At 40.1% G+C, this 18,334-nt stretch overlaps 3 protein-coding genes across 5 annotated transcripts in view; 2 read left to right on the top strand and 1 right to left on the bottom strand.

The window, feature by feature from the left end:
- ccdc197 (coiled-coil domain containing 197) overlaps positions 1-9,870 on the top strand; it is a 56,872-nt gene extending 47,002 nt beyond the window's left edge. The window contains exons 4-9 of one of the 2 annotated variants that reach the window (XM_082143577.1): positions 5,791-5,948; positions 6,112-6,194; positions 7,530-7,699; positions 7,781-7,891; positions 9,453-9,569; positions 9,655-9,870. In XM_082143577.1, coding sequence (XP_081999703.1) covers positions 5,791-5,948; positions 6,112-6,194; positions 7,530-7,699; positions 7,781-7,891; positions 9,453-9,569; positions 9,655-9,831 — 816 coding nt within the window. In that variant the 3' untranslated portion in view covers positions 9,832-9,870. Of the gene's footprint in view, positions 1-5,790; positions 5,949-6,111; positions 6,195-7,529; positions 7,700-7,780; positions 7,892-9,452; positions 9,570-9,654 lie in introns of those variants that run through there. The other variant, XM_082143576.1, reaches the window with a different exon arrangement.
- Positions 9,871-11,263: 1,393 nt separating this feature from the next.
- ddx24 (DEAD (Asp-Glu-Ala-Asp) box helicase 24) overlaps positions 11,264-18,334 on the bottom strand; it is a 34,372-nt gene continuing 27,301 nt past the window's right edge. For both annotated transcript variants that reach the window (XM_082143457.1, XM_082143456.1), the window contains exons 8-9: positions 12,200-12,329; positions 11,264-12,122 (exon numbers count right to left, since the gene is read on the bottom strand). In XM_082143457.1, coding sequence (XP_081999583.1) covers positions 11,842-12,122; positions 12,200-12,329 — 411 coding nt within the window. In that variant the 3' untranslated portion in view covers positions 11,264-11,841. The remainder of the gene's footprint in view (positions 12,123-12,199; positions 12,330-18,334) is intronic.
- On the top strand, positions 12,338-15,254 carry LOC309478994 (uncharacterized protein; the record flags this gene model as incomplete). The annotated part of the gene is made up of 2 exons (XM_082142841.1): positions 12,338-12,588; positions 13,847-15,254. Exon 2 carries the CDS (start codon positions 14,229-14,231, stop codon positions 15,252-15,254), a length of 1,026 nt encoding a protein of 341 aa, XP_081998967.1. The 5' UTR covers positions 12,338-12,588; positions 13,847-14,228.

The following is an 18,334-nucleotide window of genomic DNA, read 5'->3' as shown; positions in this document are numbered from 1 at the left end:
TAGAGGGAGAAGTAGCTGCTTGTAACTTTCCATAAATTAAAGATAACTGATTTTTGTTTCCTCTAAACTGAATGAGACAATCATCACCAATTGAGGGCGGGACCTCATCCAGGGCGACATTATGTGTACGCAAGTAATTTCTTATCTGTAAAAATCTGAAAAAAATTTTTTTTGGAAGGTTGTATTTCTTTTGTAGTTGCGTAAAGGAAGCTAACGCTCCATCCAAATAAAGGTCCTTGACTGTGCATATACCCAATTCCTTCCATTGATTAAAGGTCGAATCCAACCTTGAAGGGGGAAATGATGGGTTATTTGCGATCGGGATTAAGAGGGAGAGTGATTTTATATTAAGGTAATCTCTTATCTGTCTCCAAATACGTAACTGACTTTTAATGACAAAACCATTAACTACAGTTTGGTCTAATATCACTGGGGAAAGCAGCACTGCTCCAAGATCATAGGGATGGCAGTAATCCCGCTCCATCTGAAGTCATTCTGGGGCATTAGCCGACTGTTCCAACCATAGTGCAAAAACTTGTAAGTGAGTGGCCCAGTAATAAATGCGAAAATCCGGAAGGGCCAACCCCCCCCCTCATGTTTGGGTTTACAAAGGTGTATTTTTTTGTTTCTGTGACCCTTATAGTTCCATAGAAAAGGAAGAACAATCGAATCTAGGTGTGACTGAGGTTGGGTAGTATAAAGCAAAATATCGTCCGCGTAGAGTGATATTTTGTTAACAGTGTTTGAAGTGTTAAAGTGTTATAGATCGAATGGTTTCTGCCAGAGAATGACTTGGGCAAAAGTATTGGAATATTACGAAATAAATATAAGATTTGAGGGAGAAATATCATTTTTATCGCATTTATTCTGCCAATTAAGGAGATCGGGAGAGTTTTCCAATAGTGTATACAGGTTTGTAACTTAGTAAGGGGTTGAAATTAGCTTTGAGTAGTAAATTATATTTAGAAGTAACCACTATTCCTAAATATGTATTTTTTTCCGTGGAAACTTTAAATGGGGAGGAGTGTATTACAGATAAATCCTTCTGACCAATGGGCATGAGTTCACTTTTTTCAAAATTTACTTTAAAGCCAGAGAATTTTCCAAAGTTAGTAATAGTTTTGAGAATAACAGGAAGGGGTATAACAGCACACCTGAGGTTGGGTAGTATAAAGCAAAATATCGTCCGCGTAGAGTGATATTTTGTTAACAGTGTTTGAAGTGTTAAAGTGTTATAGATCGAATGGTTTCTGCCAGAGGTTCTACTATTAAAGCGAACAAAAGGGGTGAGAGAGGACAGCCCTGTCTGGTTCCTCTTTGAAGATAGAACGGCTTCGATATTGTTTTATTTGTTAGAACCCGCGCCGATGGACTACTGTACAAAATTTTAATCCAATTTATAAACTCATCTCCCATATTAAATTTCTCAAGGATAGCAAATAAATAACGCCATTCTACTCGGTCGAATGCCTTTTCGGCATCCAATGAGATTACAACCAAATTGTCTCGGATTGCCTTGGGATGATAAATTATATTAAACAGGTGTCTAGTATTATGTATAGTACTTCTTCCTGGAATAAATCCATTCTGATCTGTGTTAACCAGTTTGTTAATTAATTTGCCAAGTCTATTAGCAAGTGTCTTGGATAATATTTTTTGATCAACATTAATAAGGGAGATAGGTCTGTATCCCTCAACTTCTTCAGGATTTTTACCTTTTTTAGGAATTACTGTGATAATAGCTTCAGAAAAGGTTGGCGGTAGTCCAGTTGTTAATGCTTGCTGATAAGTTTTAAGCAAATAAAGAGTAAGGATGTCGCTGAATTTTTTATATAGTTCGGCTGGTAACCCGTCTGGGCCAGGAGTTTTCATGCTCTTTAAAGAGTTTATTGTGTTCTTCAATTCCTCCAAAGAGATATCTTTATTAAGATATCTTTATTTATATTCCGATCATCTGGGGATAGAGTGGGAAGAGTACATTTACGTACAAATTCATCCATTGTTTGTGGGTCCAAATCAGTTTCTGAAGAGTATAACTTTGAGTAAAATTCCTTAAAACATTGGTTTATCTCTTTATTTGCGATACATTGTGTCCCACTTTTTGTCTGTATTTTATGAATTGTTCTTTCACTATCTATTTTTCGCAATTGTCTGGCTAATAATTTATGGGGCTTCTCCCCAAATTCAAAGTATTTCTGTTTAACGAAATGAAAAGTTTTATTTATTTTAGTAGAGACTATTTTATTGTATTCAAACCTTAACTGTAGAATTTTCTTATGAGTATCAGGTGAGGGGTTTAGTGCATTTTCATTGTCTAACCGATGCATTTGTTTCCCTAAATCAATTAGTTTCGTTTTGTAAAGTTTATTTCGGGACCCCTGATATGATATAACACAACCTCTTATATAAGCTTTTAAAGTTTCCCAGAGCAGTCCTGATAATGTCTCTGGCTTATCATTGCTTTCAATTTTTTTTCCAGTTGTGAACTCATGTAATCAATGAACTTAGGGTCTTCAATAAGTTGAGGGTCCATCCTCCATAGAGGGCGGATAGAAGATGTTTGATCAAGGACAACTTCAAATGAAACTGGGGCGTGGTCTGAAATCAGTATATCGTGAATTTTGGAATTTAGGATATTAGAAATAAGGTTGTTGTCCACCAAGAAATAGTCAATATGAGTATATACATTATGTACATGCGAGTGAAATGTATAATCTCTTTCGGTTGGGTGCATAAGTCTCCATATGTCTACTAAATTAGAATTATTAATGAATGCATTCAAAAAATTTCTTGAATTGGATTGCGGTGAGATTTTAAACGATGATCTATCGAGATATGCATCAAGGACACAATTAAAGTCCCCGCCTATAACAAGATTTGTTTGGGATATATTGGGGATAAGAGAAAATACTTTTCTAAAAAAGTCTGGTTCATCGGAATTTGGACAGTATACATTTATCAACGTAATCGGGAAGCCATAAACCTCACCAGATAGAATAACATAACGGCCATCCCGATCGGCACTCAGGGCTTTTTGTTTAAATGGGACCCCCTTTCGTAATAAGATAGCTACCCCCCTAGATTTATGTAAAAAATTTGATTGATAGATCTGTCCTATCCATCCGGATTTTAATTTGTCTTTGGAGTCCACTTTGAGATGAGTTTCCTGCAGAAATATTATATCTGTGGAGAGAGATTTTAGATGTGATAATATCTTGCTTCTCTTAACCGGATGGTTTAATCCTTTTACATTCCACAATGTAAATTTGAGACCCCTTCTGTTACTCTGAGTTGTCATTATTCTTTACGTGATTGAAAATCAGGCTAATCATTATCACTGCTTGTTTCATACCTTGCACCCTTTTAAACAGGCCCCTACCCCCCATTCCCCAAAACTCAAACATTAATCCCGTCATCTGACCGACTACAGAACTCGCGGCGCGACACGGAATTACGAAACAAATTGAATATAATGACAAAAAATATAATCAAAATGGTATCAAATCTTAAACTTCCACACACACACAAAAAAGAAAACTCGTATCAGCACAACTCCGTAATAAAGAGTTCAGGGTGAACATCTCAATGTAAATAACACGACATGAGTTTTATAAACATCATGCAAACAGTCAATACGTTTTCGTCAGTTACGTTATGTTGATCTTACTTGACTCAGTCCAACAGCGTCCCTTACTGTACGTTCACACCGCCACCGACTTGAGCTGCAAAGAAGCTCTGGCCGCCCTGTCAAGGACGCTTGTCAAAAAGTACGGGGAAGTTTGTTGACGCTTTGGCCGCTCTGAAGTCTGTGTCACACCCTTTACAGTCTATGGTCACACCATGAAATGTTATAATGACAGCATTTTTATAACCGTTTTGGTCACATTTGGTCGGGAAAAAATAATAATTAGCTATTATTATCATTAATAGTGAGTGCGCGCGCGCGGCCGGGGCTCTCTCTCTCTCTGCTCGTTCTTATATATGCCCTGTCAAGCGCGCCCTGTTAAACTGACAGGACTTAAAAACACATGCAAATGATAAACTTTCACTCTATGGTTAAACTGTGCAATTAATCCGATAATGATAAGAAACCCAGCAACGGCGATGATCAACTTCTCCTCCATTTTCTCGGAACTAATGTTTTGGTAGGAACAAAAGTTTACATCGTATGTTTCTCTGGAATCAGCCAGCGCGAAGGACGTCTATATTCTGATTGGTTTCTGGCATTTTGCCGCTGCTTGCCGCTGAACCGCGTCATAGCTCATTACCATAAAGTTGAGCTACTTTCAACTTTCTGATTGACGCTCAAAACGCCCAAAACGCGACGCCGATGGATTTGATGCTCCTTGCAGCTGAGAGAAGCCAGCTTCCATTGAAAATGAATGACTTCCGGTAACTTTGGAAGCTCAAGTCGGCGGTGGTGTGAATGTACAGTTAGACTGATCCTGGAATTTCAAAGTTACGTTCAGCAAACTTGACCGCTTTGTCAGGATCGGTGAAGAAATACTCTTTGCCGTTGTGCGAGACTCTCAGTTTCGCTGGATATTGCAGTCCGTATTTAACTCCTGGCTTATCTTTCAACAACTCCCTCGCACGTTTGAAGAGTGCGCGTCGCTTTACCACAGCCGGCGGATAGTCCGGGAAAATGTTAACTCTTTGGCCTTTAAAGAAAATCTGTTGCATCCTAGCAGCTTTTTGCATTATTTCTTCCATCTCATGAATGTAATGCAAACGCAAAATGAAGGCCCGTGGTGGTTCATCACTTCCAGGACGGGCACGTAGAGCTCGGTGGGTGCGGTCCACGTGCGGGGGTTTGTCTAGTGACAAGGCCTCTGCAAGGAGTTGGGCAACGAAATCTCTAGGTTTAACTCCGGATACAGCACCCTCTTTAATGTTCAGTATGCGGATGTTTTGTCTTCTGCTGCGGCTCTCGAGGTCTGTGCATTTTTCTGTGAGTTGCTCCACTGTAAGCTTTAGCTTTCCCAAATCTTGTTCCATCTTAACCATCGTGTCAGAAGAAGTGGAAGCATGATTTTCCAGGCTCGTTAATTTCGCAGCATGATCGTCCACCGTAACTTTAATCTCCGAAATTGCCGCGTTGGCCTCTTTTTGAATGTCGATAATTCCCCTCGGATAATTCCCCTCGGATAGTGATAGCTGCTCGATTTTTGAGTCAATAATTTCCCCAATGTCAGATTTGATTAAAAGAAGTTCCATGCGAAGAGAGGAGATGGCATTGAGGATAGCTGAATTATCGGACTCTGGAGTGTCTTTCTCAGGCGTTTCCTCCACATTGGCGCCGGAGGGTGTCAAGGCCTGGTCTGGAGCTTTTCGAGATTTGCCCGGCATGTTTAGAGAACTGAACAAACTGAATCCTATAGTCGGCTAGTAGTTTGCAGGATGCGGGACTATAATTTTATTAGTGTTACAATTACTAAAGAGATGTTCTGACGAAGTTATATAAAAAAAATACGGAGTCGTCGTGAAACGTGTGCTACTCTCTCATGTCAAAACCGGAAGTCCTTTGTATATCTTTCTGAGCAATTTTTCTCCAGCTGATGAAGGATAAAAACAGCCAATCAGAATCATCCTTCTTTAAAGAGCTCAAGCATTTAAAGCAACAGACAACAAACTGCAGCGCTTATAATAAACGGAACGATATCGTCCAGTGTGGATTATAGTTATCGTTATACAGATATACCCTCCAGCTGTTTGTTTGGGGTTACGGTACATTAGTGGATGAAACTGTTGTTCGATCATGTTTGCTTGAGATCATGTCTCCTCACACAGACAAAACAAAGAGCAGCAGAATTTGAGAAGTTTGTGGAGGAGAACGAGCTGAAACGTCGCCGTGCGCTGAAGAAATTCCAGATGGAGAGACAGCAGAATGAGCTGAAGGAAAAGGAGAAAGCTGAACTGTCCTCACATCTCCAAGACTTACAGGCAAGGTAACTAGTAAAGACAGTCCAGTGGTTTACAGCAGTACTGACGAGTACACGGATCAGACACACTCAAACACACATATACCTCAAACCAGTTTTAAACAAAATCTGAAATCTTATGACTGTTAAAGTTGAGATGTGCATTAATCATGTTTTCTTTATTCAACAGACGACTGTATTTAAAAGAGCGAGTGAACAAATTTAAGATATTCGAGGACTTTCTGATGAAGACTCTTGATTTACTTCCAGACAGTAAGAACATTTGGACAGAAAACTATCTTTTATTTAGTCTATAGGCCGTTCACACCAGGAACGATCACTATAACGATAAAGATATAGTTCTAAATATAATAGCCACACCTCAACTATAACGACACAGGAACAATGCCACTGTAATCTCTTTCAAAACAAATTTCTTTTCCAGCTCATGAATGATAAAAACATTGACAGCCAATCAGAATCCATCCTGCTTTAAAGAACTCAAGCATTTAAAGCGACAGACGAAACTGCAGCACTTATAATAAACTAGGGCTGTCAAAATGGCTGAAAAGCTAAATTCGAATTATATTAGAATTCTAAAGGCAATACTATGTTAGAAGAAAAAAATGCTGTAGTGTCTCCTATGCCCACAAGAGGGCTCAAGCGAGCGCAATAAGCAAATATAAACCAAATCAAGCATCGCATCTTTTATTGAAATGAAACGACATTAACTTTTTAAAGTGCATTAACTTTTGAAAAAATTGTTTTAAAATAAAATATAATTTTCTTAATGTGCATGCAAGTAAAAGTAGGTTACTATGGTGCATAAAACTGTGTTTGTGCATCAGTAACCTGAGAAAACACACAGCATAATGAACTACATGAACACACAATAGCAAACTGGCATTCAGAAACACTCCACTTCTACTCACTACATCTACATATTGATCATCAAAAACACCAGACGCTCTTGATCTGAGCGAGTGCTGAGTGCTTTCTGTTGACAGTGTTTCAGCTGATGAACGCACACACTCACACACACACACACACTCAGATCTGACCGATGTGCAGGTTTGGTCAAGTGATCAGCTTTCCAGTAGCTCAGTGGTAAGAGCATTGCGTTAACAACGCAAGGTTGTGGGTTCGATCCCAGGGGATTGCACATACCTATGTATAAATGTATAGGATAATGCAATGTAAGTCGCTTTGGATAAAAGCGTCTGCCAAATGCATAAATGTAAAATGTAAATGTAAGTGTCATTGCACGATTTTTGCCTCCAACTGAGAGGCTTTCGTCAGCATGAAGCCATTTCCCGCCATTTTACAAATGAAGAATGCAGCCACACCTGCTGTACTGGATACACTAACAGGAACAAACCGCTTCAGTTACGTCATCGTCATGTCTCGCGCGCCTCTCGACACACCAAAAATTCGAATGCACGGTTTTTGCATTCGAATGTGCATTTTTTTTTTTTTTACGAATATTCGAAATAAAAAATTCTATTTGACAGCCCTATAATAAACAGATATGATATTGTCCGGTGTGGACGCTGATATAGTTATGGTTCTTGGTGTGAACGGGCCTTTAGTCTCATCCCCGCTGTGCAGACTATCTAGGGTACCGGACGGAGCTGGTGACGGCGATCATCAGACGCTACGAGACTCTGAGCATCAGCCGACAGGATCTTCTGCAGAAGTTAAACAGCCTGACGGACGAGATGAAGACGAGCCAGGACCAGCTGGACGCCCTCAAACAGCAGCACAACACCTACAAACTGGTACATTCACATCAGTGAAACCAGCATTACGGGCTCGTTACACACGCGTGACATACTGACGTGTTTTTGTGCTTGAGGCAGATGGCTAACCAGGAGCTGTCCGAGCGACAGACACTGCTGGATCAGACCAGTGAGAGGAACAAGCAGCTGGAGATGACGCTTCACATGCACATGTCCCACTCCAGAGACCAGGTCTAAGCCCTCACAGTACAAACACTGAGACCTCATGAGAACGTGTAGAGCAGGGTTCCTCACACCGACCTCAGATCTTATAGAGATCCTGAAGACCTTGATTATCTCGCTCAGGTGTGTTTGAGATTGTGTGTTTTAAACATTATGGGAAGCGCGCTAACCAGACGGGATTTAAACTGTCGGCTGGAGACACAAGTTTGGTTTGAAGACGAAAAACATACCAAGATTCCAAATGTTCTCTCATCGTTCGGCTGATTTCTAACACAGTCACATCGTTTGTCTGGTCTTGTGTCTGTCAGAGCAGAAACTAAAGCTGATGCTCTCCGTGTGTTTCTCCGTCGTCTCTGGTCGTGTTCATATGTAATTTGCGCGAGCTTATTTTGTCTATTAGATCGGAAAAAAAAACATACATTTACCCACTCATAGACACTCCCCAGGATAGGATAGAAAGGGTTGAAAGTGGACGAAAGAGACAGATTAAAACACCAGGTGTAAACGGGTAACGTCAACTTGTGATCCGATCGACCAAAACGCATCTTAAAGGGGTGGTATAATGCCCTTTTCACAAGATGTAAAATAAGTCTCTGATGTCCCTAGAGTGTGTGTGTGAAGTGTTAGCTCAAAATACCCCACAGATATTTTTATATAGCATGTTAAAATTGTCAACTTTTTGAGGGTGAGCAAAAACGCACCGTTTTGTGTGTGTTCTTTTAAATGCAAATGAGCTGCTGCTCCAAGCACAGAGGGCAGGGCTTCAACAGCTTGTGTCCTTTTACCTCACACACACATGCACTGGAAATTTAAAAAACGTTTAGCTTTTTATGTTCAAACCAGAGTCAGACAAAGATGGAGAGACTCAAGAAGTGACAACATGTAGAAGCAACAGGACATTTCTGAATGGTTAGTTGATGAAGTTATGTAGCTTATGTGTAGTTATCTTCTAGTTATTAATTAGCATATTCGGGAGGAATGTCGTGTAGTCCCTACCAGCCGTTTGTTGTAGTCCTTAAAGGGATACTTCACCGTTTTTTCATATTAAACTATGTTATTCCCTTAACTAAGACGAGTTGATACATACCTCTCTCGTCTCAGTGCGTGCACTCAATCGCTCTGGCGCGCGGCGACACTTTGATAGCACTTAGCTTAGCCCAGGTCATTCATTAGGGACCAAACAGAGATGAAGTTAGAAGCGACCAAACACCTCCATGTTTTCCCTATTTAAATACAGTTACACGAGTAGTTACACGACCAAATATGGTGACACAAAATAAAACGTGGTGCTTTTCTAAGCGGGTAAAAAGGATAACTATAATGTATGGCGGAATAGCACTTGAAGTTGGAAGCACTTCGACTCGGCGCAGTAAAAAGTCGCGCTTGAAAAATCCTCTCCCTCTCACTTCTGTCATTAGAACCAACGTGACTTTTTACTGCGCCGAGTCGAAGTGCTCCCAAGTCCCAAGTGCTATTCCGCCATACATTATAGTTATCCTTTTTACCCGCTTAGAAAAGCGCCACATTTTATTTTGTGTTAATGTCTGTGATGTTGCGGTTTCTTCGGCAGGTGGAGGAAGTGGGGAACATCCTGATAGCCGTGAGAAACCTCGGAGAGCAGTGTTACCTGAGCCACTACGGCCCTCTGGACGGCATGGACGCGGCAACCATGATGGACATGATAAAGGTGCCGGCGCTTCAGTGACATTCAACCGACGCCACTTACTCAAACTCAATCAACAACTTGTTTCTTTCTTCACATGCTTTCAAAGGAGTTCATGGTGGAGAAAGCAGACCTGGAGAGAAGAGCTATGAGACTCACAGACAGCAGTGCTGCGACAGCGAAGAAAAGCACTTCCGGCAGAATACAGCTGAAGAGCAGGAGCAGCGGAGCCACAGTGATGAAGAGCAGGAGCAGCGGAGCCACAGTGATGAAGATGCCACAGTAGATGGACACTGTCACAGCTGCTCACGCCACCAGACTGTGTGAGAGTGAGAGGGTTTGGGGGGTCTGACCCCCTCTAATTAAGGCTTGATATCCCCTAATGAAGGCTTGATATCCCCTAATGAAGGCATGACCCCCCCTAATGAAGGCTTGACCCCCCTTAATGAAGGCATGATCCCCCCCTAATGAAGGCTTGACATCCCCTAATGAAGGTATGATGCCCCCTAATGAAGGCTTGACATCCCCTAATGAAGGCATGATCCCCCTTAATGAAGGCTTGATATCCCCTAATGAAGGTATGATCCCCCTAATGAAGGCTTGACATCCCCTAATGAAGGCTTGACATCCCCTAATGAAGGCATGATCCCCCTTAATGGAGGCTTGATATCCCCTAATTAAGGCTTGACTCCCCCCCCTAATGAAGGCATGATCCCCTAATGAAGGCTTGATATCCCCTAATGAAGGCTTGACTCCCCCCTCTAATGAAGGCTTGACCACCCCTAGGGAAGGCTTGACATCCCCTAATGAAGGCTTGACCCCCCCCAATGAAGGTATGATCCCCCCTAATGAAGGCTTGATATCCCCTAATGAAGGCATGATCCCCCCCTAATGAAGGCTTGATATCCCCTAATGAAGGCATGATATCCCCTAATGAAGACATGATCCCCCAATGAAGGCTATTAATCATTAATGAACCATAATTATTTAGTCATAATATAGCAGCCTCACCCCTATAAACCATGTTTATAAACTATTTCCCTTATGCAATGTAAATACATAAGCAGCATTAAACAGTAGGCCTGTGTAAATAATCATAAATAGAAAAGGTTGTTTTTTTCTATTTTTGATTTGTTGTTGTCCTGCACCTGAGCCCAGTTAGGGGGTTTAGGATGTGCACACCTTTGTATCTTTGACTCTTAAATAAACATAAATGCCATGTCACGTGCAGTTTCTGTTCCACCTTTGCAGTGTATAAAATGGCTTTAGTTGATGCTTGAAAGATTTCATGGGTAACAGTCTATAGAATTGTGGTTGATTGAAGTAATTGGTAAATGTAGGTATTTGAACAACACAGATATGCAGATTCAAGTAGATTTTAATAAGGTAATTCTGAAAAATGTCCCCTAAAAGGTTTAAAATAAAATGTGTATATGTAAAGGCCTATATTTACTGTATATGTGTGCACCGCAAAATATTATATTGCAACTTCTCATAATTCTGAGAAAAGAAGTCAGAATTGCAAGATATAAACTTGCAATTATATTTTAAATTGTTTTATTCTGAGGTGAAAACAAGCTTCCATTCTTGACAGAGTCAGTGTGAAACAGTTCAGTGTTTCTGATTGTTCCTGCTGTTTATGAACGCTGAATGAATAAGAGATTGTTAGAGACGCTGCGCATTAAACTCAAATGTGCATTAAAGAGATGATCAAACAATCCCGTTCACATATTTTTATTATGCAAAACAACTGGCTTATCAGTATTTCATTGTAATCATCTCAGTGATAGACAGTGTGACGGTTCAGCTGAATCACTCCATTTGAGGTTTGTTTGCATCTCCAGCCTTTAACCGTCTATCACATGGGTTTGAAACGACGAGAGTAAAAGATGTGAGAATGTTTGGGTGAAACGCCCAAATGGAGAAAACATGACAGATTTAAAATTAACAGAGAAAAATTAAAGGAAATAAATGAACACTTACTTTTTTTAAAACTAAGTCTACAAGATCTCTAGTTCATTATTTCTCATATATAAACATCAGGTCTGTGTTCACAATACATTTCTAAAGGCAGTCATTTACAGATGAACAGATCAGGATCAGTCCATGAAGTAGACACCACTAGACATAAAACACTAGACGCTTTACACGTCTCTCTGCTGGATCATGTTCTTCAGTCCCAGACGTCCCCCCTGCTTTCTGACAGAAGTAAGATGATTTAAAAGTCCCGCCCTTTGGTAACAGTGCATTTCCACTGTCCTTCACACATGTAAACACCATCCTCTGTTTAACCCAGTCAGCGCTGCAGTGTGGCGGTCGGTCTGTCGCGGCTCACGCTGGCGGTCGCTCTGTCGCGGCTCACGCTAGCGGTCGCTCTGTCGCGGCTCATGCTGGCGAGCGCAGTGTCCGCTGTGGCGACGGGCAGCTGAGGCAGGGTTAGTTTGCCCATCTGCGTCGGGTACTTGGTCTTCATCTGGTGTCTGAAGACCGGCTGGGAGATCAGCTGCTTGAGCTGGTTCTTCAGGCTTTTCATCAGCCTCTGCTGCTCGCGGTCATCATCCTCATCTTTAACGCCTCCTGAAACGCACAGGCCACAGGTCAGGGGTGAAAGGTCACACTGTAAACACTGCTCATGCCACTTCAGAAGCTCGTACCCATCAGCAGGTCGTCGTCCACATCGATGTCCATGGCCTCGGCCGCCTGCCGGACCCAGGAGTTGTGCTGCGTCTCTCGGCTGTGGAAGAACTCAATCTTCTCGATCCTCCTGGCCAGAGTCACACGCTCCTGTCGAGAGAAACCGGCTCGTCAAGCTGCACTACAACACAACGCTAGTGGACCAACTACAGGTCAACATAAATCTGATTCTGATTGCTTTTCTTCCCTATAGTGCCGTATATCCGAGTGAAACGCTTCTGGATCAACAACAAATGTGGGCGGGGCTTGATTGTGTCCGTGGGGAATTGGTTGGATGGTTGTGGTTTTCTATTGGTGGGTCTCATGTGAGTGACAGGTTATAGCCCCGCTCTCTTCATCATATATACTAGTGCAAAATGCCCGTGCAAAATCAGTTTTTGTGTGTGTTTTTAGTAATTGTTGGTTTGGTGCTCGTGAAAGAGACTGTGAACGCATTGAATTCAGGGAGCAGGCTAGGTTACTACAAATGATGGCTGTGAATAAACTATAATATTCAGAAGTAAACAGTGTAGCTGACTGAGTGTTTATGAATACCACAACCTTCTAAGTGCTAGTGCAAAATGCCCGTGCAAAATCAGTTTTTGAGTGTGTTTTTAGTAATTTTTGGTTTGGTGTGTTTGAGTGCTCATTGTTACAATTACACACATATTTGTGCATGGTAGAAAGCACACAGTGAACTCCGAGAAAACGCTATGCTTGAGGAAACAGTTTGTGAATAGGCTACTACAAATGATGCCCGTGAAAGAGACTGTGAACACATTGAATAGGATATGTTTAGTTGGTGAATAGCATAGGCTATCGTTACACAGTAGCGATAACTTTAAGCGCACCAGAATGAAATATAATATTCAGAAGTAAACAGCATAGCTGACTTACAGATTCTGTTAACATCCACAAATGAATAAGCGCGTCGATTCAGGGAGCAGTGCAAAGTGCCCGTGCAAAATCAGTATTTGTGAGCTGATCGCCGTCAAAAAAGTTCAGGAGATATTTCTTAGTGATGGCTGATTTCAACAGTTTCAATATGATAGCATTTTGAAAAAAAAGTGTCATGAATTTATTGCATTTTTTGGGGAAAATAATCAGTTTTTATAATAGATCTTTGAAAATCCAAATCTGGATATGAATTTTTTATGATATTATAACCTAAAGATACTATGTGAAAGTTTTAAACAGAAAATAGTGGTTTTCATCTTGCCACTTTCTTGGTAAAGAAAACACATTTTTACTCAAATTAATCAAAATGGATTTATCACATTCTGGAACCAAACTATAATATTCAGAAGGAACCAAACTATAATATTCAGAAGGAACCAAACTATAATATTCAGAAGGAACCAAACTATAATATTCAGAAGTAAACAATGTAGCTGGCAGATGTCAGAATGTTTATTTTTAAACCACAACCTTTAAAAATTATATATTTAACGATATCTTTAGCATTTCTCATCCAAACAACGTCAAACTTGGCACTGCACTTACTCGTGCCCGTAGCGAGACACCTGTCGAGTTTGAAATCCATCGGACTAACGGTTCGAGAGATATGTGGTTAACAGACATACACACACACAGACAGACAGACGTTTCTGTAATTTATAGATAGATAGTTGATTTCATGGTGACTGTAGATTGCCATTGTCTACTATTGTGAAACGGGTCCATTGAAATTCAGATCTACAATTTAGTCACCAAGAAATGAAAATGAATAATTCATATTTTTTATGGAATATTGCAGTGTTTATTCTAAATGATTTATATGTGCACATCAAGGGCTTTGTTTACATGCACAAGTTTTGTTTCAGTCGGACTGAAATCATTCCAATTGATGAATCTGAATGTAGTGTTTACATGAACGCTAAACGTGATCGGGTTGATGTGCGCGTTTATATCACAAGCTTAAATCGGAATAGATTACAGTTTCCCGCTGTTTGCGCATAATAAATATTCTCATACACTGGTTGATTGTTTTAAACAGCAGACTTAATATTTATGCATTTTCCTACGTCATTACGCTATTTCTACATCATTACGCTATTTCTACATCATTACGCTATTTTCGACGTCATTGCGCTATTTCTATATCATTACGCTATTTCGACGTCATTACGCTATTTTCTACATCATTACGCTTTTTCTACGTACGCTATTTCTACGTCATTTCATTATTTCTATATCATTACGCTATTTCCACGTCATTATGCTTTACGTTATTTCTACGTCATTACGCTATTTCTACATTACGCTATTTCTACATCATTACGCTATTTCTACATCATTACGCTTTACGCCATTTCTACGTCATTGCGCTATTCCACGTCATTGCGCTATTTCTACGTCATTACGCTATTTCTACATCATTATGCTTACATTATTACTCTATTTCTATGTCATTACGCTATTTCTACATCATTACGCTATTTCTACGTCATTACGCTTACGTCATTACACTATTTCTATGTCATTGCTCTATTTCTACATCATTTAATTATTTCTACATCATTACGCTATTTCCACTTCATTACGCTATTTCTACATTACGCTATTTCTACGTCATTACGGCATTTCTACATTACGCTATTTCTACATAATTACGCTATTTCTACGTCATTGCGCTATTTCTACATCATTACGCTATTTCTACTTCATTACGCTTTACGCTATTTCTACGTCATTGCACTATTCCACGTCATTACGCTATTTCTGTCATTACGCTATTTCTACATCATTACGCTGTTTCTACGTCATTACGCCATTTCTACGTCATTACGGCATTTCTACATTACGCTATTTCTACATAATTACGCTATTTCTACATTACGCTATTTCTACATCATTACGCTATTTCTACGTCATCACGCTATTTCTACGTCATTGCACTATTCCACGTCATTGCGCTATTTCTGTCATTACGCTATTTCTGTCATTACGCTATTTCTACATCATTACGCTATTTCTACGTCATTACGCCATTTCTACGTCATTACGGCATTTCTACATTACGCTATTTCTACATAATTACGCTATTTCTACATTACGCTATTTCTACATCATTACGCTATTTCTACGTCATCGCGCTATTTCTACGTCATTGCGCTATTCCACGTCATTACGCTATTTCTACGTCATTACGCTATTTCTACGTCATTACGCTATTTCTACGTCATTACGCTATTTCTACGTCATTACGCTATTTCTACGTCATTACGCTATTTCTACGTCATCACGCTATTTCTGCATCATTACGCTATTTCTGCGTCACTACGCTATTTCTACATTACGCTATTTTGACGTCATTACGCTATTTCTACATCATTGCACTATTTCTACGTCATTACGCCATTTCTACCTCATTACGCCATTTCTACGTCATTACGGTATTTCTACGTCATTACGCTATTTCTACGTCATTACGCTATTTCTACATCATTACGCTAATGGTGTGTTCACACCAGACGCGAATAGCGCGTCAGGCGCGAGTGATTTTAATGTTAAGTCAATGCAAAGACGCGTTACGTGCGTAAAAAATTCCTGCGGCGCGAATGAGGCGTAGAGCGCAGCGCGGTAGATGCGAATACGCCTCGTTCGCGCGAATTGAGCGTCTGGCACGTTAAGTGCGAATGATTTTATTAGTGCTATTTGTGCATTCACGCGTCTGACGCGAATTCGCGTCTGCCGCCCGAGTTGAAAAATCTGAACTTCTGCGTCAATTCGCGCCGCGTTAACCAATCAGGAGCCTGCTTGCTGCTGTCACGTGGTGAAGTGACAGTTTATAATGTTATTTTATGTTTGGCCTCAATCAATTATTTTGTAATATGACTAAAATGCACAACAAAGCAAATCTTTCACATAAAAACTCGATTTCAATATATGAGAGATACTCATTTTGTATTGAATGCTATTTATTCCATATCTATTCTAGATTATATGAAACATAATTATTCTAATGTAAAGACAACAAACACAATTTAGTGTATAAAAATCAAAGGACAGGTTTCACTTTTGGAGGCTGGCTCCATTTATTATCAAAACAAAAATAAATGACAGATTAGGTGGGTGCGGGCGAGGGTGAACCTCGCGCCGGGCTGTAGTGCGCGGGCTCGTCAGGCAGCGACCACGCGAGGCCGAGGCCTTACGGCCTACGCTGTCCTCGTCAGCGTCCTCACCGTTAGGTCCACCAAACCTAGCTCCTGGAGCAAATTGTGAAACTCCTGAAACCCTCTGGAGGGTCTGGTGGACCCGAGTACAGCGACGATGTCCCCTACGCAGCTGTTTCTGCTCTCCAGAGCATATACGAGCGGTGACTCTCTCGATTAATGTTAATGCTCGATAAACATCTAAAAAAGATAGCCGCCAACGGGTTTCGAAACTTTCGCCTCTGACGCGCGTAAATTTCGCTTCAAACTTTTGTTTTTACGCGCGTCAATTTCGCTCTTGACACGCGAATTAACACAAAGTGGTCAAGCGTCAAACTAGACGCGGCAGGCGCGAATTTGACGCGCTATTCGCGTCCGGTGTGAACGCAGCATAATTCTACATTACGTTAGTTCAACATCATTACGCTATTTCTACATCATAATGCTATTTCTACGTCATTGCGCTATTTCCAAGTCATTACGCTATTTCTACGTCATTACGCTATTTCTACTTCATTACGCTAATTCTACATTACGCTATTTCAACATCATTACGCTATTTCAACATCATTACGCTATTTCTACATTACGCTATTTCTACATCATAACGCTATTTCTACGTCATTGCGCTATTTCCAAGTCATTACGCTATTTCTACGTCATTACGCTATTTCTACATCATTACGCTAATTCTACATTACGCTATTTCAACATCATTACGCTATTTGTACATCATAACGCTATTTCCAAGTCATTACGCTATTTCTACGTCATTACGCTATTTCTACATCATAACGCTATTTCTACGTCATTGCGCTATTTCTACGTCATTGCGCTATTTCCAAGTCATTACGCTATTTCTACATCATTACGCTATTTCTACATCATAACGCTATTTCTACGAAATTGCGCTATTTCCAAGTCATTACGCTATTTCTACGTCATTACGCTATTTCTACATCATTACGCTAATTCTACATTACGCTATTTCAACATTACGCTATTTGTACATCATAACGCTATTTCCAAGTCATTACGCTATTTCTACATCATTACGCTATTTCTACGTCATTACGCTTTTTCTACATCATTACGCTATTTCTACATCATTACGCTTACATCATTACGCTATTTCTACGTCATTACGCTTACATCATTACGCTTTTTCTACGTCATTACGCTATTTCTACATCATAACGCAATTTCTACGTCATTACGCTTTTTCTACATCATTACGCTATTTCTACGTCATTACGCTTTTTCTACATCATTACGCTATTTCTACATCATTACGCTTACATCATTACGCTATTTCTACGTCATTACGCTTACATCATTACGCTTTTTCTACGTCATTACGCTATTTCTACATCATAACGCAATTTCCAAGTCATTACGCTATTTCTACATCATTACGCTATTTCTACGTCATTACGCTTTTTCTACATCATTACGCTATTTCTACATCATTACGCTTACATCATTACGCTATTTCTACGTCATTACGCTTACATCATTACGCTTTTTCTACGTCATTACGCTATTTCTACATCATAACGCAATTTCTACATCATAACGCAATTTCTACGTCATTACATCATTACGCTATTTCTACATCATTACGCTTACATCATTACGCTATTTCTACGTCATTACGCTTACATCATTACGCTTTTTCTACGTCATTACGCTATTTCTACGTCATTACGCTATTTCTACGTAATTACGCTATTTCTACGTAATTACGCTTACATCATTACGCTTTTTCTACGTCATTACGCTATTTCTACGTCATTTCATTATTTCTACATCATTACGCTATTTCTACGTCATTACGGTATTTCTACGTCATTACACTATTTCAACGTCATTACACTATTTCCAAGTCATTACGCTATTTCTGCATCATTACACTATTTCCAAGTCATTACGCTTACATCATTACGCTATTTCTACGTCATT

The sequence above is a fragment of the Leuciscus leuciscus genome (genome assembly GCF_965113295.1).
Source record: "Leuciscus leuciscus genome assembly, chromosome: 17".
Classification (NCBI taxonomy): Eukaryota; Metazoa; Chordata; class Actinopteri; order Cypriniformes; family Leuciscidae; genus Leuciscus; species Leuciscus leuciscus.
This window is presented reverse-complemented; position numbering and strand designations above follow the sequence as displayed.